General features: G+C 46.1%; 1 protein-coding gene across 1 annotated transcript in view; it reads left to right on the forward strand.

Annotated features, from left to right (window-relative positions):
- Positions 1-15,139, forward strand: part of LOC134080915 (protocadherin Fat 3) — a 59,478-nt gene extending 44,339 nt beyond the window's left edge. The window contains exons 28-34 of the mRNA XM_062537527.1: positions 27-234; positions 1,060-1,213; positions 3,255-4,198; positions 5,542-5,661; positions 8,262-8,321; positions 12,529-12,567; positions 14,076-15,139. Of these exons, the coding sequence (XP_062393511.1) occupies positions 27-234; positions 1,060-1,213; positions 3,255-4,198; positions 5,542-5,661; positions 8,262-8,321; positions 12,529-12,567; positions 14,076-15,139 (2,589 nt within the window). The remainder of the gene's footprint in view (positions 1-26; positions 235-1,059; positions 1,214-3,254; positions 4,199-5,541; positions 5,662-8,261; positions 8,322-12,528; positions 12,568-14,075) is intronic.
- The last annotated feature ends 7,255 nt before the right edge of the window (positions 15,140-22,394 follow it).

Here is a 22,394-nt window from a genome sequence, read left to right on the forward strand (position 1 = left end):
TGCGTCCCCCTGCGCTGCGTCTAAAGAGGCCCCCGCGTGCCCAGGGGGGGTTCCAGGGCTGCCTGGGCGGGATGGTGCTCAACGGCAACGAGCTGCCGCTCCAGAACAAGCGCAGCCGCTACGCCGAGGTGGCCGCCGTCAGCGAGGTCAAGCTGGGCTGCATCCTCTACCCGGACCCCTGCGCCACACAGCCATGCCTCAACACGGCCCTCTGCACCAGCCTGCCCTCTGGAGGTGTGTGTGTGTGTGTGTGTGTGCGTGTGTGTGTGTGTGTGTGTGTGTGTGTGTGTGTGTGTGTGTGTGTGTGTGTGTGTGTGCGTGTGTGCCTACCCTGACCCCTGTGCCCTACTCCCTCATAAATCACAAAGTATTTGTGTACAGTATGTGTGTGTGTGTGTCTGTGTGTGTCTGTGTGTGTGTTTGTTGCTACTGGGAAGTAAACTACCTGTGTGTCTGTCTGTGTTTATCTGCTTGACCTTGGCTTTATCAGCTCTGTTATGTTTGTATGCTTGTGAGTGTGTGTGTGTGTGTGTGTGTGTGTGTGTGTGTGTATGCGCGCGCGCATCTTTGTTAGTGTGTGTATGTGTCTGTGTGCTTAAGTGTGAGCTGTGTGAGTGTGTGGGTGTGTGTCTGTGTATACGTCTATGTGCATGTGAATGTAAGTGCTTGTGCATACAGTATATGTGGCTTTGTGTGCATCCATATATGCTTTAGAGTGAGTGTGTGGGTATATGTGTGTATGTCTGTGTGTGTGTGTGTGTGTGTGTGTGTGTGTGTGTGTACATCTGTGTGTGCTTTAGCCTCTCTGTGAGTGGGTGCGTGTTTATGTGGGCGCGTGTGTATGAGAGCTTTACCCTCACTGTGAGTGTGCGCGTGTGTGTGTGTGTGTGTGTGTGTGTGTGTGTATGTGGGTGCATGCCTCTCCCTGAGAGCCCCCACACATCTTTTCATCCGTCCCCGAGTGTATCCATTACTCTGAAGTGAGCTGACGTTCTGATGGCTGGTGCTGTGTGTTGTTTGTTGTTTGTTGTTTGTTGGGTGTGTTGTCCCCCCGCCCAGCGTTTGAGTGCAGCTGCGGCGCGCAGTACACCGGGGAGCGCTGCGAGAGCGAGGTCACGTCCTGCACGCCCAACCCCTGTCAGAACGGAGGAGACTGCAAGGCTGTGGGCACCACCTTCCTCTGTGGCTGTCCCAAAGGATTCGCCGGCCTCCTGTGAGTTACTCAGGACGAGAGGCACACACACACACACGTACACACACACACACACACACACACACACACACATATACACACACACACATATACACACACACACACGCACACACACACACACACACACACACACACACACACACACACACACATATACACACGCACACACATACATATACAGAAATGGACACAATCACACATGCACACCGCACAAAGACACAAATACAAATGCACACTTACACAAACACAAATAAACTCACATGTTTGTACATGCACACACACACACACACACACACACACAGAAACACACACAGAAACACACACACACACACACACACACACACACACACACACACACACACACACACATCCAAATATACAAACTGTTGAGGAGCAAATTTCTCCACTAGAGGGAACTATTGTACACAGCTGAGCTCTGTTAAGTCTGTGCCCCCTGACATGCTTACTAGTAGGTCTGAGGTAAAAGGAGGCACTGCATTGCAAACAAGTTAAAAGAAAGAAGTAAATATCCACGCACCGGAGCGCTCCTCATACAGTTCCTTTTGTATTTTTCACTTACGTTTCAGACTCTTACGGCCCTCCCTCAGATTGCATACAAGTAACAAAACATGAGACCTGCACTTTGAGTGAACGTTGAGAGAAAACAAATCTCTCCTCTTCGCTCGTCACCTCTTCTCTTCCCCTTGTTCCTCTCTGTTCTCAAGTGGACTTGTTTTTGATTGACATTCTTCAGGTCCAATCCCAGGGTTTATCTTGTCAGAAGCCGCCGTGCTGATGTGGTTAAAGCTTCGGTAGGATGTATCTCGCTAAAGCTGCCAAGGTCGTGGCCATGAGGCTTTAAGATATGCGTTTGAGCATCCAGACAAAATAGATAAATAAATAAATAAACAGATAAATAATCATCTATATCCAAGTCTTACAGATAGAAGATGGAATCAGATTGAGTTTTTCCCGCGTCGTCTTATCCGTCAGATTAATTCCCCCCGCGGGATGCGTGCCGTTGTTTGAGTTTGGGAAGAATTTTCAAAAGCTTAGGCTCAGACCCTGACTGAGACTTTTCCCAAAAAACTTGCTTATTACTTTCAAGTCCATGACTTTGAAAGCAATGACAGCACAATGACACAGCTGTCTCAGAAGAGTTCCTTTTTGGAACAACAAGCACCAGGGTGAAATCATTAAACACATCACGGCCAATGAAAGCAGACAGCCAGGAATATCAAATACACTCAGATCCCCTTTATTTGAACCTTGCGCCATAACATGAATGAAAGCAGCTAATGGTATCACAATGGCTTTGCAGATGTTATACAGTGCTGCTGTTCTATCTCAGAGGAGGAGCTCCATGTTGGATGGAAAGGCGGTGTGAATGGTGATGTCATGTTCCCACTATAAGTCATTTCTATGACAGTATGCTCATGGAGGCAGTGGAATACAGTAGATCATGACCTCCAAGTGAACATAGGACTTTCTGGCTTCCACCTGGATGCTGAATCAGCCACTTGCAGGTGCAGTCAGCGATCATACGCAATTTCAAGCCCATCAAACTTTTTGTCACATTCAGCAATCATCTCCTCACGATCCGCTTAGCTACCTACAGTAGTCCATGAGTACACTGGGAAAACAAACAGTGTCTGTAGGCAGCAGCCTGTTCCCCCCAAAAAAAACCCTGCATGGAGCTTCTCTGGGAACACTGCAGGGAGGGGGAGCTCTGGTGTGTTTTGTTTGGTTCAAATATAATGGAATGGAATGGCATTTGTGAAGAAGAATATCCTTTATAGGACAATAAAGACTATCTAGTTATATATATCTACCTAGTTGCCCAATGAAAGCATAGCTCACTTTATGTAATGGATCATGCTGCATTTTGTGTTTTATGTATTTTTTTATGTACTGCTATAATAAAAATAAGCACTTTTAAACGATTGCACTAAGATGCTGAATTGCATTTCTTTTGCAATGACAATAAAGTTGAGTTAATCTAATCAAAAAGTGGCGAATTGTCTCCTCTGTCGTGCCGTAGATGTGACGAGGACGTGAACGAGTGTGAGCGCGAGGAGTGTGAGAACGGCGGCTCGTGCGTGAACACGGTGGGCGCGTTCTACTGCAACTGCACGGCGGGCTACGAGGGCCAGTTCTGCAGCCTGCTGTCGGCCGAGCTGCCCGACACGGAGGTGACGCCGCTGACCTACGTGGGGCCCGTGGAGATCATCGGCATCGGCGTGCTGGCCTTCGTGGTGCTCGTGCTGCTCGTGCTGCTGGCCATCTTCCGCAAGCAGATCCTGCGCAAGGACTGGGCGCGCGGCGAGGCCGTGGGCATGTCCACCGAGGCCAGCTACATGCTGCACAAGACGGGCACGGGCGCCGAGGGCATCGAGTTCAAGGCCGTGCGCGTGGCCGGGGCCACGGGAGGAGCCGCCGCCGCCGCCGCCGTGGGCCACCAGGGGCAGCGCTCGGGCGCGCTCTACGCCAGCGACGGCCCGCCGCAGGTCCTGGTGCGGCCCACGGCCTACGCCGCGCCCCACAGCCCCGCGGGCGACGGCCGCATGAGCCCCGACCTGGACAAGACGGAGTCGTCCTCGGCCACCACCAGCGGCCTGGCCACGCTGTCCTACCCGCCGCTGATGAGCCGCTTCCAGGCGGACGCGGCGGCGCCTCACTTCCTGGACGGCGGCGTGGGCCGCAGGGGCGTGGCCGTGTGCAGCGTCGCTCCGCACCTCCCCGCCATCCTGCCCGGCCACGCCGAGCGCAGCCCCGTCCACAAGCCGCCCTGGGAGACGGACGCCTACCACTACCAGGACGCCGACACCGAGGATGGCCACGACCACGACCACGACCGCGACGACGACGGCACGGAGGGGACAGAGGAGGAGGAGGAGGAGGAGGAGAGCCAGGAGAGCGGCTCTCTGGAGTGGCAGCACACGCCCTACCGCCCCGACAGCAGAGCCAGCGGAGCCAGACCGCAGGGTAGGACAACCCCCCTCATAGCCTCACAGAACCTCTCAGAACCTCTCTCATCCCCACACACAGTAACCTCTCATAACTCCACATAGCCCCAAATCATCTCTCACAAATCCACATAACTCCACATAATCTCTTATTACTCCACATAACCTCACATAACCTCCCGTAACCCCACATAACCTCACACAGGTTCCTTTAACCCTACATAACCTCTCCTAACTCCTCATAAAGGGCAGACTAGGACATCACTAAAGGGCAAGGGTAGGGGTAGGGCCAAGTTAGGAACATAGCCAGAGACAGAGAAAGCGCACCCTTAGGATTATAATGTTCCCCAGAAACAAATAGAGAACACCCTTAGAAATAGAATGTATTCATTATGTGTTAGTCCTGGAATGACCAAGTATTATATCTGAATTATTTCCCAGTCTACAGTTGAAAAAGATGAATAAAATGAAAAAAAAAAAAAAAAAAACATGGAAACCAATTGAACAGGGTAATCATCCAGCATGGAACAATGTCTCTTCCAGAGTTATTTGATCAATCTTGTGGCTGTTACTTTATAACCCTTTTGGTTAGGTCAAGGGAAGGGGGATGAATGATTGTCTGAGTTCCATTTAGAACAGTTTGGGGACCTGTGAATTGTTCTACAGCACGGGAGATAATTGTTAAAAAACCGCCATCTGCTATTGTGCATTGTGCGTAGAGGAATAAATAGGCCAACAGGAACAATTTTTCTCCCCATAAAATATTCATCACAGGAACTTCTGTGCAGGTAAGTGAAAAACACTTCAAGACTAATGCTCATCTGGCAGCCTGTCTCTCTGGCGTGTTAGATACAGACAGTGGAAGCCTCATCATGATTACGCCTCAGCCCAGCCAAAAGACTGTATAGCATCTGTTTGGCAATCACAGCCCATCAATGCTACAGTCCAATCAGGCTCCTTTTACACAGAGACGTGTCCTCCTCCATTGAACTTACTTATTCAAAAGCTCTTTATTGTCACCAACAATAGTATGTGCCAAAAGATATTTGCTGTGAAGTGGAAATTGTGCGTATAGTGTTAATGTTTATTTTTTATTTACTATTTATATAACAACAATGCATGACTTACAATTACCACCTCTTTTATAAATAGTAACATAGAAAAAAAATGGTTTATATCACCTGCCTTTATGCCATTTTAGCATGAAATATGCAAATGCTTTATCACAGATTTATCACCAAAGTATTGTACATGACAAGTGGGATTGCTGTGTGTTTGTGTTCCAGATGTGATCCAAATGGGGTCTGTTACTTATACTGTTGTGTGGCTTCTGAGTGCTCTCTATCTGCTGTTCTCTTGCAGATGTGTCGAACTTAGTGGAGGAGGTGACATGTTTCTCAGATAACAATTCCGAGGCACGCTCGCTTCGCTCGTTCCAGTCGGACTCCTGCGATGATAACGGTAGGGTGCTCACACACGCAGGTACACGCACACACACACATACACACACACGTCGCCCAAACTCTCGTTGTGCTTCTGCCTCGCATTCCGTGTGCATCATTAGAGTGTGGTGGCAGCTTGGCTCCTTCCTTTTGTTCTTGTTTTTGAGCATCTCTCAGGCAGAGCATCCTCTCAGAATTTCATATCATGGCTGCCTCAGAAATAAAAGGCAGTGTTACATTAAACACCTCGGGAAGAATTGACGGTGTTAATTCAGAATTTGCAATCAACATCTCAGGAACTTTGCCTTCTGTTCAGAGGGGGGGTTAGCCGTTTAAGATTTGAAAATAGATAATGATATGTAACTTTTCAAATTTCTGGGAAATGTATTGGCACAGAAATCCTCCTTGCTTTACAGTAAATCCTGCATACATCCATTTAAAGTCTAACGCTATGTGGGACAGAAACGGCTGGGACCAAAACGGTCATTGACACAGTGGGTTGATTGACCAGGAGATGTCACTCTAGAGGAGGCAAGAGCCACAACCTTGAACTAATCTACAGTCTTTTGCACCAGACTGATATGAATGCAGCTGGTACATGATTGTGGCACAGTGATTAATACATGCAAGTTTTTCACTTCAATCGCAGATAATTAAAGAAAAAAAAACTTTTGCTAACAGACTCAAACAGAGAGTTTGATCCACTTTGTATTATGTAAACTTCTGGGGCCTTCTCTCTCTCTGTCCAAGCGTAGTGCCATTTTACAAAGGACCACATTGGACAATCCTCTTCATCCTTTAGCCCTCGTATCCACACCCACATAGTCAGCGTGGATGCTCTGGCAATTTTGTCTCTCAGCATTTAATTTCATGCCCTCATGCCTTTGAAACTCTTCAAAATGTGTTTTAGTTTCCCCTTCCTGTTTGGCTGCTGTTTTAGCCTCCTGTTTCTGCGCTGCCTTTTATCAATGGGCACAGAGTATTAGAGGAGGAAACTCTCTTAGTGGAAAACCCTCTGAAAAGTCTGCAGTGCCAGCCAACATCAGGAAGACCAGAGCAAGAGCTCTCTCCCAGAGGGCAAGCTTAAAAAGCCAGAGAAAAGAAGTGAAAAGACGAGAGGGAGTAAGAAGCAGAAGGCCAGGGAGAGAGAGAGAGAGAGAGAGAGAGAGAGAGAGAGAGAGAGAGAGAGAGAGAGATGGACAGGAGAGAGATGGAGGGAGGGAGAGAGACAGAGGGTGAGAATGAGAGAGGGAGAAGGGGGAAAAGAAAATAAGAGAAAAAGAGAGAGGAGAGAGAGATGGATGGGAGAGGGATAGAGAGATAGAGTGAGAAGGGGAAAAGAGAATGAGAGAGAAAGAGAGGAAAGAGAGAGAGAGAGAAAGAGATGAGAGAACATATTCCCGGCTTCAGTCCACACATAAGAGTTGAACTAACTTCTGCATTCACGCCACGTATGAAAGCTCAAAATTAAATCGCTGCAACGCTACCCATTTCCCAAATTCATTCCATGTATAAGAGTTGGACTTAAATCAGTGAATAACACTACACAAAGTACAGTAAGCTATAGGCAGTCCCTCTGGGGCCTAGTGAGAGGGAGAAAAACATCATCTCACATTCTGCAGCATTTCCAGTGCATAATCATTATTCACAAAGTGCTCCAGTTACCTGCTCTCTATACACGCTTCCTCTGTGGAGCGAGAGACTCTCCATTTCAGCAAGTGGAGAGAGCTTTAATGCACTTCCAAAGGTTTTTGCACATATGTTAAGTGCCGCAGGGTTGTTGTCAATCACCACTACAGCTCGATGCAGTTTTGCCAGGCTGTGAGTAAGAAGGTCATGGAGACTACTTGTGTTTCCCCCCTCACTGTTGAAATGTAACTGTAAATCCAATATGCTGCGTCGTAGCCCTCGGCGCCTGAGAGGAGTCGTAGCCAGAGTGGCTGTATTCCAAATGATTCATGTGTAAATCAACAGAGCCGTATGCATAAGCAGAAAGTCACATAAACAAGATTGAAATGCAAGCACATTCAATGCAAACGCGTAGAGTTGTTCCTATGGTAGTCATACATAGGGCAGACAAACAAACAAACAAACAAACAAAGAAACACCACTCACAGACACAACACTCAAACACACACACACAAACAAACAAACACAGGCAGACAGATGGACACACACACACACAGCATTGTTTCAACACTTGTTACACAGTGTTGCTGTATAATTTTGCTGTGTGGAGGTAATTAAGGGTATTTAAAAGTTATCATCTCCAGCCGTCAACATGAGTCGGATTAGCGAAGTCTCGTCATGGCTCTGCGCTGCCCCAAAGTGCCCGCTGGAAAGACTGCCCCAGTCAGAGCCATAATTGCTTTCCGTCCTCGGCTCAGGCGAGGGAGACTACAAGCCTCTTAAGAGGCGCCTGTGCCCACACTATCTGCCTCCTCAGAAGGACCTGAGATGCACGCCTTAATCCAAATGAAGCAACAACTCTATTTCTACTCCAGTCGCACAGCCTCCCTTTTTTGATTAGATCAGCAGAATCCCAGTACAGTATGTGGACTTTGTAAAGTGCACACGCCTTTTATCCTGTCCCGTGCCTTGTTCAGGTCGTGTAATCACCCTTCTCTTTCATTCCGCAAGCCTCCATTGTAACGGTCATTCGACTGGTCAATGACACAGTGGACACCATTGAGAACGAAGGTATTCAAGCACATCTTAAAGCACTGTTTGTGAGGTTAATAAATGATTCACTTTGACCATTTTAGGCATGGGTTTGTTTTAAAGTCTGCTTGTGAACCAGTAATTACTGATTAGTACACAGTTAATGTGTTATCAAAAAAGCTACCAAAATATACTGCGTTTACATCAATATGTTGTTAATTATGAAGCAAATCATCTTGCAAAGTAGTTCAAATAGTTTCTCAGTATGTTTCTAAGATCAATTTAATCAAAAGATTAACAATACAAGCTGTATGATTGATGCAAACACAATAGGTGGGGCTCTTAAAAGTTTCCGTTTAATTGATGCATGTTGCTTCTTTGAGGGAAATGTTTTCAGCCGAGGACATAAAATGCTAATAAGCCAGCCGGCACTTTGCAAGACAAACTTTCTCATTAAGCCTGTAGTCACACAATGTGCAATCCAAATACCTGCTTTTATTTCCCCCCATAGCACAAAAGCATATTGTCACTTTATACATCTGCACATACAGTAATAGTCTTAACATTAACTGTAATTCATAATAGTCATTGATCATGTGTTACTGTATTGAAGCTGCTCAGCCCTTTTGCAAATCTAGAAGCAGGTGGTCTGTGAATTATTGAACTCCACGTTTTGTAGCACATAAACACTATCTTTATAGCAGGAATCAGGATTCTTTATTGCAGGAATCTATTTTGAGTGCCTGCACAAGGTCACTTGCATTAGCACCGGGACTTACACAGGCACTTTAGAATGAGAGCAGTGAGCCCCAGCAAACCCATAGAGTCCCTTGAAACATGCTCTGTGGTTTATCATTGCAATGACATAATCTCCCACTCCTTTCCCCGGGTAGCCTTATTGCGGTGATCAGCTTTGCCGTCCTGTTTGAGGCTGGGTCATTAGCATACACACTGTGTAGGATGCAGAGAAATGTCAGTAATTAGCGCAGGCTAAACCATTAATGTCAGAGAGACCTGACTTTGAGATAAACAGTGTTGATAATCAACAAGCTTACATGAGGTCCAGCACACAGGCTAATGGGATGGCAGCGCTGGGCCTGAACCTTGATTGCCTGTCCATTAGGCACCAGGCAGTGAGTCGGCACGTTGTTAATGTTTGTCATCATAAAGGTTCCTGACCAGCTGAACACCACTGTGACCAGAGATGTTCTAAAACGGCATCTCAACCTATGACAATGGCAGGCAGTTTCCATGGCAACTAACGAGGAAAAACAACAACGCACTATTGTACATTTTGCTCGGCGATCAGTGATGTGCAGCCCAGATGGTCCAAGTCATTGACCCGTTCTTGACTCCGGCCACATGTTCTAGTACGTAACTGTACACGAGGAATTACTATGGTTCATCCATTTTAGTCCTTCCATCCAGTTTTGTTTCAGCGTGATCTCAGAAGCCTCTCAAGCAATCGTTTTGCCATCTTGGTGGCATCTGCTTAACCTGCTTCATTCAAGTTCATTAATGTCACTAGAGGTTAATGATGCTTCAGAAACTCTCTGCTCTACGCTAGCATCTTGTCCGAACACCACATGTCCTCTTTGCACAAGACTCACTTGGTCTAAACCCCATCACCCACGGCTCACTAACTGTATCTGTTAAGTACTGACGGAATGGAGAGAGAATAAATCCATACATCCAGAGATCCCAATGATCTTAGTAACTACCAACCAGTCTTTATCCACAGCTGCACCTGCAAAACGGAATTTCTTCCAGAGGACATTTGAGAACCCCAAAGACTGGACTGCAGAAAACAGTTTTCTGCTTCCATGTCTTTTCTCCTACCTCCACTGTTGGCTACTAATACTACTATCCACCGATGACTTTGTGTCATTTTTCACGGAAAAAAGAGGATTAGTGCCCAGTTCAGTGAGCCTTTAAAAAAAGACACAACCTTGTGTAGACATGGTAACTGGTAATTGTGTACCATGGTAACATGGTAATTGTCATATTCTTTCTCTTCCCTTAATAAGAAAGACATTTCTATATTTCTTCAACAAAGTCCTCCATCAACATGCCCCCTTTGGACTCCATTCTATCCCTTCCTCTGCAATCCATCGCACTCACTATATTGCCGGCAGCCGTGCATGTTTGGAGAAGTGTCTTTTTCTTTCGAACAAACAAGGGTCCGCTCCTTTCCTCAAGAAAAGTACACTCAATGAAGCTGATGTAAATAACTCTGTCTCTTGTCTCCCTTCTTCCCTTTCTTGACAAAGTGGTGTTCAAGAGGGCTTCTGATGTCCCATCTCACCACAACCTAACTAGACCCTAAGTAGTCTGGTTTCAAGAGCCATCATTTCACCTCAACTGTTCTTTTAGCTGTGACTGAAGCATTAAAAGTACCTAGAGCCTCTGCTCAGTCATCAGTTTGCCTTTGACACAGTGAATGTGACACATGACATTCTCCTATCTAAATGATCTGAGCTAGGGGTTTCTGGTAAAGTCTCAAAGGACATTCAGTCAGTGTGTCTTGACAAGGACAGCTATCAAAGCTCTGTGACCTCCCGATAGGTAATTCCGCGCTCCATCCCTATGTCCCCTCTCGCCCACTGCGGTCATCTGACCAGCATCTGCTGTGTTGGCCCTCCATCAACACTCACAGCTGTGCAACACCGGACGCTCAATTGAAGTGTTCCCAGACGCAGAGCGCCAAGATCGAGTTTGAGAAGACTGCTCTAATTTATTGGGATGTACGCGCCGCCAAAGATCCTTCATTACTGACCAGATAGAGCAACATAATGCATCTCTATGGAAGCAAAATTCGAACAGTTCCTGTCTGCCTAAAGAGGCGTGTTGCTAAGACGTCATAGTGGGATATCGATCTCTGTCAGATTGGCAAGCAGTTCAGTTCGAATGTTAACAGGTCTGCTTAAAGGGGGATTTAGCCCCCCTCCCCTTTGCGAGGACAGAACGCGGAAATGATCGAACGTTTGCGCCTCTCCCTCCGCTTTAACCCTCTCTGGCGCTGCTATCACGCCTGGTGTAGCCAGTGCTATTGATTCTAGCGGAGGCTAATTATTGCAGCGCTGGATGTTTCAGTGGCGTGCCTGCCTGTAAAAGGTCACAGTCAAGACTCTTTTCTTCTCCTCGTTGGTGGAACCATTTACCGACTGCTCTTCATTCTAGCAATAGTTTGGGGGGTTTCAGAAAGCGTTTAAAGCTCATCTGTTTACCTTGTGTCTAACTACTGCATTCTTACAGAGTTGTGCTTTGTATTTTAGTTATTGTTATCATTCTGTTACATTTCATTTAATGTAACTATTACTAAAAATGAGTACAGTATGTTTCTTTAATTTTAATGTTAAGGTAATGTTTATTGATGTCATTGTAAGTCGTTGTTGACAAAAGTGTCAACTGAGAACTATAAATATAAACTTAGGCCAAAACTAGATACATGGGAGACTTTGACCATAGTCCTTCTGGCCCAGTGTGATCCATTAAACTTATTAATTAAATATTATTGCCATTATTTAAGAAACTATATCTTTGGAATCAACAAAGCAGACCTTAAAATAAAATGTTGCCAAGTATTTATCTTAGAATTTAATTGTTATTACTCTTAAATCTAAAATCTTAAATCTAAAATCCAAAAACTAAAAGCTTCTAATTCACAAGCCCAATTAAAAGCTAATGAGCATCGTGAATATATTCCTTATACTGTAAGTTGTCATTCATCCTGTATCTCACCATAAAACACAAAGACCTGAGTCACATGATGTCACTCATTCAGTTGTTGATATGACATCAGGGTGGAGCATGATGAATGCTGGGATGAGATACAACCTCCTTCTTCGCTGCTAAATCCACCCTACTGTGTGTGTGTGTGTGTCCACTCCCTATAATCCCCTGTCCTGCCTGCCCACCCGCGCTAGTAAATCCCTCTGCGCTTGCATGCGCGCTACCAGCTCTCTGTACGCTACCTGTGCCTGACTGTCTGTGTGTGTGTGTGTGTGTGTGTGTGTGTGTGTGTGTGTGTGTGTGTGTGTGTGTGTGTGTGTGTGTGCTTGCATGTGTGCCACTGGCTCTCTGTACGCTGCCTGTGCCTGACAGTGTGTGTGTGTGTGTGTGTGTGTGTGTGTGTGTGTGTGTGTGTGTGTGTGTGTATGTGCTTGCATGCGTGCTACGAGTTCTGTGCGCTACCTGTGCCTGACTGGTACCCACGCTGGTGGGCTTTGTGTTGCTTTGTCCGTAGTGGCCACTCTGGGGGAGATGCAGAGCTATGGAGTCAATGGTGAGTGACACACGCTCCACCCCTTTATTCTTCACCTCTGCCAAGGAGCTTATCTCTTCACCCCTTTCTCTCTGTCTGTCTGTCGGTTGGTTGGTTGGTTGGTTGGTTTGTGTGTTTATTTAGGCATCCCATAGCTTAGCTCAACACCACAACATCATGGGTCCATCCTTGGCCCATTGCTTAGCTCTGCTAACAAACCAACCCAGTAACAATTAGAAAAGCACTCAGAGAGCGCAGACCTCCGCCTGTATTGTTTTCCTAGGTTGTCTACATTTGAACCTAAGCTATTCAGATCGCCACCACGTGGCCATACCATGCCATTACACCACTAAGCGAAAAACATAAACGGCTCCGGAATCCTGACGGTGATACCGATCCGTCCATTACTGTTTGAGTTATCTTGCTAACAAACAGACGGACAGACAAACAGACAGACAGACAGACAGACAGACAGACAGACAGACAGACAGACAGACAGACAGACAGACAGACGGACGGACAGACAAACAGACAAACAGACAGACAGACGGACGGACGGACAGACAGACAAACATACAAACAAACAAACTCTGATGAAAACATGACCTCCTTGGCGGAGGTAACCAGACAGGGTAAGGGTGTAACCTCCTTGCAGGTGGATCTTTTTCAGGTCCAAGGTGCTTTACGGAGGCATATGCACTGAGGGCTTTGCAGAGACATATGCCCTTTACCGAGTGCCATTTTAGTGAGGTCTCATTCAGCATATTTACCCACAATCCTTTGTTTCATCATCTGTATGTTCATAATTTGCTGATTTTCCTTTTCCAGTGTTTACCGTGTTAATGTCATGTTTGTGTTTCATGTAGTTTAATGTGCTTCCCCCTTTGTTATTGTTTGTTTGTCTGTTTGTTTGTTATGGACTTTCAGCTCATCAACAACATCAGCGTGAGAATCAAATTTGTGTTGAGTTCGTCAAAGAATACTTTGTGAATTGTAAGAACTGTTTTCTTTATTCTGTATACTATTCTTATTATCTCTCGTTATCTTTGGTTTCAGCGATGATGGTCATATGTTTTTGTTATAATCACTCTTTATCTTTGGTTTCAGTTCTGAGTCATTTATTTTTGTGAGAAGATAAGAAGTTCATAGTGTTATTACTTATAAAAGAGCAGTGTAATGGGAACACTTTAAAAAGGGAGCAATTCCTATTAAAAGTTAATTGCTACTAAAACAATAATGCCCTAATGCTAGTGTGGTAAAGAAGCACTATAATGTGCTGTTACTACACAGCCTCTTGGAGTCAGAGATACGGCTAGGGTTAGAATCATCATACATAATGCAAGGCTTAAGAATGAGTTAAACATATGACTGGATTGATGATGATGATGAGGATGATGAGGATAATGATAATGATGAATGCTGTGTGTGTCTGTGTGTGTGTCTGTGTGTGTGTGTGTGTGTGTGTGTGTGTGTGTGTGTGTGTGTGTCTGTGTTTTTCTCTGTGTTTGTGTGTGTGTGTGTCCGTTCAGCGTACCACTGGGAGACATCTGAGTGGGTTCCGGAGCCATGTTTGCCCAGCGTTGAGATGCCCCCTCAGTTCCGCCCCGAGCGCCCTCCCTCCAGGCACCCCAGCCACGGCGACACCCTCTCCCTCTCCAAAGACCTCCCCCTGAGGGCCTTCAACAACGACCATGACCACGACGATGATGATGATGATGACGTTCTGGACTACCATACGTCTGTGCACGATGTGGAGGAGTGTTCGTCCCCCGTCTACGCCGAGTACGGGGATCAGGACCTTTACGACACACTGCCCGCCACGAGGCCCCTCTACCCAGGCGGGTATCCGTGCGAGGGCAGGGGCAGAGGGAGGTCCAGCCTGGGCACCAGCCCCTGCCCCAGCCCCAGCCCCAGCCCTGGCCAGGCCTGCTACCTGACCGGCTCGCTGTACCTGCCGCCGCTGCGGGCCTGGGACGAGCGGCCGCAGAGCTGGGCGCCGGAGGTGCCGCCACTGAGAGCGGGCAGCCTGCGTGACGTGGGGACGCTGCTGGAGCGCACGGCCAACCCCAGGCCCCGACGCACGCCCAGCAGCCTGCGCAACCCCCCCAGCTCCATCCGGGACCTGACCGAGTACAGCCACCTGCGGACCCCCCAGGGTTCCGTGCGGGACTTAGCACACTACGGTCACCAAGGTTCCGTCCGGGACTTGGCACAGTATGGTCATCGGGGTTCCGTCCGGGACTTGGCACAGTACGGTCATCAGGGTTCTGTCCGGGACTTGGCACACTACGGTCATCAGGGTTCCGTCCGGGACTTGGCACAATACGGTCATCAGGGTTCTGTCCGGGACTTGGCACAATACGGTCATCAGGGTTCCGTCCGGGACTTGGCACACTACGGTCATCAGGGTTCTGTCCGGGACTTGGCACAATACGGGCAAGCGCGAACGCCCCAGGGTTCTGTCCGGGACTTGGCACAATACGGGCAAGCGCGAACGCCCCAGGGTTCTGTCCGCGACCTGTCGCAGTACAGTCACCTACGAACCCCCCAGGGTTCCGTTCGGGACCTGTCCCAGTACGGCCGTAGGTACTAAGCCCTTCTGCACGAGCGCAGCTCCAGCAGCTTTGCACAGCTGCTGCACAAGAGCCTGGCGCTCACCACACCGCACCAAGGTCAAGGGTCAAAGGTTAAGGATCCTGTGTCCACCAGCCACACATACTGACTGAAAACTACAATATATCTGCAATGTACTGTAAGTTGCTGTGGGGGGAAAGCGGCGGTTAGATGAGTACAGTAAATGTAATGATTTAGTATGGACAGTGGGAGCAGAGAGCTGATGAGAAAGGGGGTAGAAGAAATCAAGGAGTGCGCTGACAGGCACACTAAAAAAGGATTACTGCCAATGATTGGGTAACTGGAATGATCGGTTTAAGGTGTACACATGTTTAGAAGAAATCAGAATATTGACAGAAACCTAGGTGTGTTACACAAATGTTTCATAAACCGATAACGGCAGTAAACCGATAATGAATATCGGTTCATACCATTTACATAAGCTCTTGAATAAGCAGATAACTGCAAAAGGCAGATAATAATCCGTTTTTAGTGTGCATGTAAACGCGCTCACTGACTCCAGAGGTTTGATGGTTGTAGTTTTTCACTAGATAAATTCATGCAAGAGGGCCCAAGAAGGCCTCACTGTGAAATGCACTGTACCTTTATCAAGAACACTGAGAATTCACTCAAACTGGATCATGCACACGTCACTGGTGCGTGTGTATGTGAGTGTGTGTGTCTGTGTGTGTGTGTGTGTGTGTGTGTGTGTGAGTGTCTTAGATTAAGGAGATTGTGTGATATGTGCGTGCACGAGTATGTGTTTTTATCTATCGGTCTGAGCATGTCTAGACACCTCCTGCCACTTGTAATGCAGAAATATAAAAAGCACAAAAAGCACAGTCTCCAGGTCACACACGCCACCTGCGTCTGTCTGATCAAACCCATCAGCGCTCCTCACAGCTAAGAATACCAGCAGAGAAGGCAGGGATTTAAAAATGGAACCCGTCTCAATGTTGATGTGCACCAGCATAGTGTATTTCAGTGCCGAGCAGTCAGGCAGCGATGCGGCTGCAGCATGTTGATTTTGGGGAAAAAAGGACAGGGCACTTTTGATGTATTTTTAATGTTGATGTTTAATGTATTTTATAACCGTTTTGAACAAAATGCTGCTTTAATTTGACCAGAGGCTAATTAAAAGTGATGCGTCTAGTGCACTCACTCGCTCAGTCTGGACTGTCTGGGTTCTGAGCGCTTGTTTATTTTGGAAGTGTGTGTGTGTCTGTGTGTGTGTGTGTGTGCATGTGCCTGTGTGTGTATGTGTGTGTGTGTGTGTGTGTGTGTGTGTGTGTGTGTGTGAGTGTGTGTGTGTGTGTGTGTGTGTGTGTGTGTGTGTGTGTGTGAGTGTGTGTTTGTATGAGTGGAGCTGGTATTTGATTTTGCTCTAAAAAGAACAAAAAGAAATCAAACGGGCAATTCATCCGCTCCACCCATTCATCTCCGTCCACAGCCGGTCCAGGTGGGAACCCACCTGCTCGGACCACGGGGGAATCGTTGTTCTGTCATACAGACCCCGACCACAAACAACAACAATAAACAATCAACAGTAAACAGTCAACATGATTGCCTCGCTGCCCCTGGGGGAGAGCATTGATCTGTGTGCTGCCAATTAGCAGAAAAGCTAGCCAGAGCAGGGCTATTGTAGGTCAACGACTACAGGAAGTGGGCCGCCTTGGTGGACACGTCCGCCCCTCGTCTGGTGATAAATGGCGTGCGTTAGTACAGCGTGGAGCACGTGCACCCGCACCGGGGTGATGATGGTGCAATATCACTCTGCTTCATTACCGCTCTGGAGCTTCGGATTTCTCACCAGCTACCGTCAAGTCAAACGCTTTAGTATGATTTAGTGGAAGTGTGCCGTCTCAAGTGCTAATGATGTGCAAGTGTTGCCAGCGCTCAACAGTCTGTGGAGGAATAATCCAACAGTGCAGAGTTGACTAGTTCTAAATATGAGCACTAGTGGATCACTCCATTTGGCACACCAAATTGTTTTACTCTCTCTCTCTCTCTCTCTCTCTCTCTCTCTGTCTCTATCTCTTTCTCTCCCTCCCTCACTTTCTCTCTCTTTCTTACACACACAAACACTCTCTCTCTCTCTAGCATGGTTTTGTTTGTTTATGAATAATTGTGCTGATTTGTTTTTTAATTGAAGTGAACTCACCTACCTTATATATTGATGTGCTCTTATCCTATCCATCTCCCTACAGTTTAGTGTTTTTTTTAATCTGTACTGTTGCATAACCCACTTTCCTCTGTGGGTCATATGATATCATGACCGGAGCAAGCCAGCATGATTTGTTTATTTTTTTATTTTTGTTTTTGTTTTGGTCCTGGCACATTTGTGTCCTCACCCATATGTGTCCACAGACCTGTGTGAAAAGCACTGCATTTACATAATACGCCGAGGGCCCCTCACCTCTCAGCCCACCACCTCCCTTCTCATGTCCAGCGCCTTGCGTCTCCATTGCTGATGGAGGCCTCTCACCTACCCTGTGAACAGAGGGTTGCATGTTGTGCTTCTGCTGCGTCTTCTGTTGTGCTAATAAACGCCGCTGGCAAACTGATTCCTGAAGACTTTTTGCTCAGTTTCTTTGTGAATATTAATTCCTCAAAACTCTTTTATACATCCTACTTGCCTAGTCTGTTTGAACTGTGCTCTTATGTTGGTTAAAAGTGTGCTCTGGAACACTGGCTCCGAGCGTGGCTGATCAAGACCAATATTCCAAGTCTGTGTAGATATAACAAAGAAAGCAAATAGCTAGTGGGATCACATGTACCTATTACGCTAATATAGCCATCGAACACTTTTTGAACACATTCTCAACTACCAACTAATGAGGGGCTTTAAATGTTGCATGTACAGTATGTGTTATACTGCACACTGGGATGACTTTCAAACAGTGCTCCAGTTACTCACATACAGTACATACATAAACACATACATACATACAGTACAGTACATACATACAGTACTGTAGATACACAAGTCCAGTCATTTGCCAGGCTGTCACTGTTTGTGTGCTGTATACTGTCTAATGTGTCATGCACTAAGTCCTGCTGCGTGTCCTTTAGTTGAGCAGAACAGGTGTGTACTGTAGCAACACCAGTGCATGAAACACCAAAGGGAGTTGACAAGCCAAACGTCCAGATCCAGTGGGGTCAAGGTTTTACGTGAAGACAACAATAACAACAACAACAAGGGAGAAAGACAGCAGGAAAGGCATGCTTGAATGCAATCTGGGCAGAATAATATGGAGATTATGAAGCTACTAATAATGCCAGTGTGTTGCGGCCCGGCTGGTGTTTACCGTGTTAAACAGATAAGCCCCGCTGGAGAATTACGCCTCTCTCTCTCTTTCTCTCAATCTCTCTCTTTTTCTCTCTCTTTCTCTCTCTCCCTTTCAGACACTTTTCTGTCTGCGCTTTCAAATCAACCGGCGGTGGAAGTGAATGGAGAATGCAGAACTGTTATGTAAAACATACACATACACACATGCACACACACACACATGCACACACACACACACACACACAAACACACACACACACACACACACATTCGTGTCACAAACGTACACTCACACGAATACTCACACACATCAGTAATACCCGCACAAATAAACACATTCACAAATACACATTCATACTCACACACACACATACAAATACACACCCACTAATACACACACACACACACCAGGGATGGGTGGGAGTTGTCTGGAATTACAGCTTCCAGTTTCCGCTTGGAGAACATGAGACAGTTTAGGGAGTGATTATGCGCACACAGTTTACTGAATAATACCGAGATTAGACACAGTAACCCGGCCGCAGCTCAACCCAAAGCATCTGCCTTAGCATACACACACACACACACACACTCGCGTAAACACATTCACACACACATACACACACTAGCAGATATGACACAGTAACCAGGCCGCAGCTCTAACCAATGCATCTGCATCGGCATTTACAGACACGTACACACTCAGTCACACACACACACACACTTTCTCTCTCGCTCTTTCTCTTTCACACACACATACACATACACACACTTTCTCTCTCTTTCTCTAACACACACACATACACACAAACATGCACACACACACACACACACACACACACACAGAGGCACACACGAGCGCATGTATCCACCACCCTCACGTGTGTACACACTTAGCAGATAAGCACGCTTTAAAGGGTACACCAACCCACGGTGGCTGGTTTCTTCTGTTCCTTTCTGCTGTTTTGTGTCGTTTGTCGTTTGGGCTTGAGCTGTGCCAATGTGAAAAAACCCACGCTGAGTATTTCATCACTGTGAGAAAGCCTCCTCCTTATGCTACTCAACAGATTTATCAAGGGGACAAATCATCCACCAACATCTGTCTGCGGCTTAGTGTGTGTCAGTGTGTGTGTGTGTCTCTCTCTCTCTCTGTGTGTGTGTGTGTGTGTGTGTGTGTGTGTGTGTGTGTGTGTGTGTGTGTGTGTGTGTGTGTGTGTGTACTGTGTGCTCTTTCTATATACAGTACAGTTCCACATACGCGAGGGTATGTAAAGGGTATGGGGACACAGATCAATGCTTCTTAGTTAAAACTCACAGGTTCACTGACACACAACATGCGTACCTTGTATCCATTAGGTCACAATGATAGGGGAATGAGCCCATGGAGGAAACATTTGATCCATCTGGATGAGCAATTGAATTGATCTGGATCAAAAGAGCAATAGCGAGTATTTTGCACTTAAGTCCAACTTTTGTAACACACGCAAAGTTGGCCCGTCCTCATCTGACCCAAATGTCCTCGAGGATCTTGTTGAGTGTCCACAATGAAAATTTCAATTACATAAAACACTGCCTGGAGACTAACGGCCTTAGCATTAGCTTGTAGCTGACCTAAGCTGTTTTAGTTTGGGGGAAAAAATGGTTTCGTAACAGTATATTCAAATCTTGCTTGTTTGTTTCAGTTCAACTTCAACCAGAAGAGGCTGTAGTGTTCTAGAACGTTCTAAATACATGCTTGGAATATCAAGTGGTTGATAGCTGACACAAACTCTGCATTGCCTAGAGACAATCAGTATACACTGGCAAACCAGCCAACGCTGGCGCGCACTGTTCTGCACAGCAGGGAATAGCTATAGACTGCAGTTGGCGTACAACTCTCTAAATGGCGTGGTCAGCCCTAGGGGCGACACTTCACATGTTCTGAGTTGAGGCAGATAGTCGAGAGGAATACTTCAAGACCGTTCGCTATCTACTGTTACTGCGCATGGATCCAAAGTGTAAGCACACGAAGATTAATGGTGGTCAATGAAATATTCACATGGCCCTTAGGGATGCTGTGGGAGCCTTTTAGTCCCCCTAGTCGTAGAGCTGGTCCACAATTTCCTGACATATTTCTAATGGCATGGGATTTAATTGCTGACATTAATCAAGATGATTATATCAGAGACCAGGGGTACTGTTAGGGGGAGGAGAAGGGGGTTAAGGACGATTCTAGGGCTCTGCACTGAAAGGGGGTCCCCAGAGAACAATTATATGTAATTAAGTAGCTAAATAATGCAGTCAAAATAATGATGTTGTGTTTGTTAATGTTTTAACTAAACTAAACAATTCCATAGTTCATTATTGGCCAAATGAGTGTAATAGCCTTTTTTAGATTGCAGTATATATAGTGACTACTGTATGGACAAGTTGAATATAATAACCTGTTTTTTTGTGGCCTAATAGACTATTGTAATATGCTATAATGTATGAAATATATTTCTCAATTTATCAGTCACTTTCCGCAAAATTCATCATAAGTCATATATTTATTTGTATGTCATTATTTAGGGGTTATTTCTAAAAATGTTCGTAAGGGGGATAAATGATTTTCTTTCATAGGGCCAAAAGTTTCTTGGGCCCTTGCGCTGCCAAGTGAGAAATGGTCAAGTGTATACAGTTTGTTGGATTTTAAATCGTATGTCAATACATACAAAGTGAACGTTTTATTTTGATGTGTTCGAACACACAACTTTGTGGAGGCCTTTTTGGTGTGCATGTTTATATTAAATAATTTAATACGCAAAGCAAGCAGCATGCATACCAAAAAAAGATAAAAAGGCAGGTGCGTTGAATATGCATGGATTTTCAAGATTCTTGGCAGAAGCTACCAAGGCCTCCAACTTATTGTAGTGTGGAATTGGTCCTTAATGTCAATCAAGCCCATAGCCATAGGTGAGCAGTTGAGCAGAACAGACCCGGGGAGGGGCAGGAGTTTGTTTTCAGTTCTCTGGCTAGCATTAGTCTAATCAGCACCTCTTGGGCATGGTGATGTTCAGGCCTCATTTTAATAGGCAATGAGTGTTTTGTTTACTGATCTAACATCTGGTTAGGGGAGGAGAGAGGTCATTGTTATGGGAACTCAGATGCTGAACACACACAATTCAACCACCTTTGGAGGGATGGGGGTGGTACTGGGGCACACACACACACACACACACACACACACACACACACACACACACACACATACGCACACGCACACACACAGACACTGCCACCACCATGACTAAACACACACACACACACACACACAAAAAAAACCTAACAAGGCTAAATATTCCTGAATTGAAAATGTGCTTGACCTTAGTTTGACCTAATTGTAAAATTGATTTGACTGGCTTGTGGAATTTGCCAGTTTATAAGGTTGTAATGCCTTGGGGCCTTACTGCTAAATCAAAGCATTTTCAAATGTAATGAAAAAATAATATATTCATGAATATCATCTTGGTGTGTGATCTGCATGTCAATGTCCTGTATAAGGTATTTACATGGGTTTTGTCATACACAATTACAGCTTGTCCATTCCGCATGAAAAAAACAAGCTGACACTAACCCCAACTGAATCCTCTTTGAGATTGTGCCAAATATGGATGGACAAACGAAAGTGTTGCGCAGACAAAATCATGTTTGTGCTGGCATAAGATTCCTGTGAGAGTGAGCAAAACACTTGTGCCAACTTTTTCTCCACTTTCTGTGAAGGTCTTCTGAAGATGATATAGTTGGACTCGGAATCTCAATGCGCCAAAAGGTGAGCGGCATGTGTTGGATGCAAGTCAGTCGCGGAGGTTTCGCCACTCGTTAACACCTTGCCAAGCTACGTCCGCCTTTTCAGAGCCAGAGAGCTCTCACGGGAGAGTGATCGCTCAGAGACTGCCGGAGCGGCTTTGTGGTCACAGTGACTTATTGG

The sequence above is a fragment of the Sardina pilchardus genome, chromosome 5, assembly GCF_963854185.1.
Source record: "Sardina pilchardus chromosome 5, fSarPil1.1, whole genome shotgun sequence".
NCBI classification, from domain to species: domain Eukaryota; kingdom Metazoa; phylum Chordata; class Actinopteri; order Clupeiformes; family Clupeidae; genus Sardina; species Sardina pilchardus.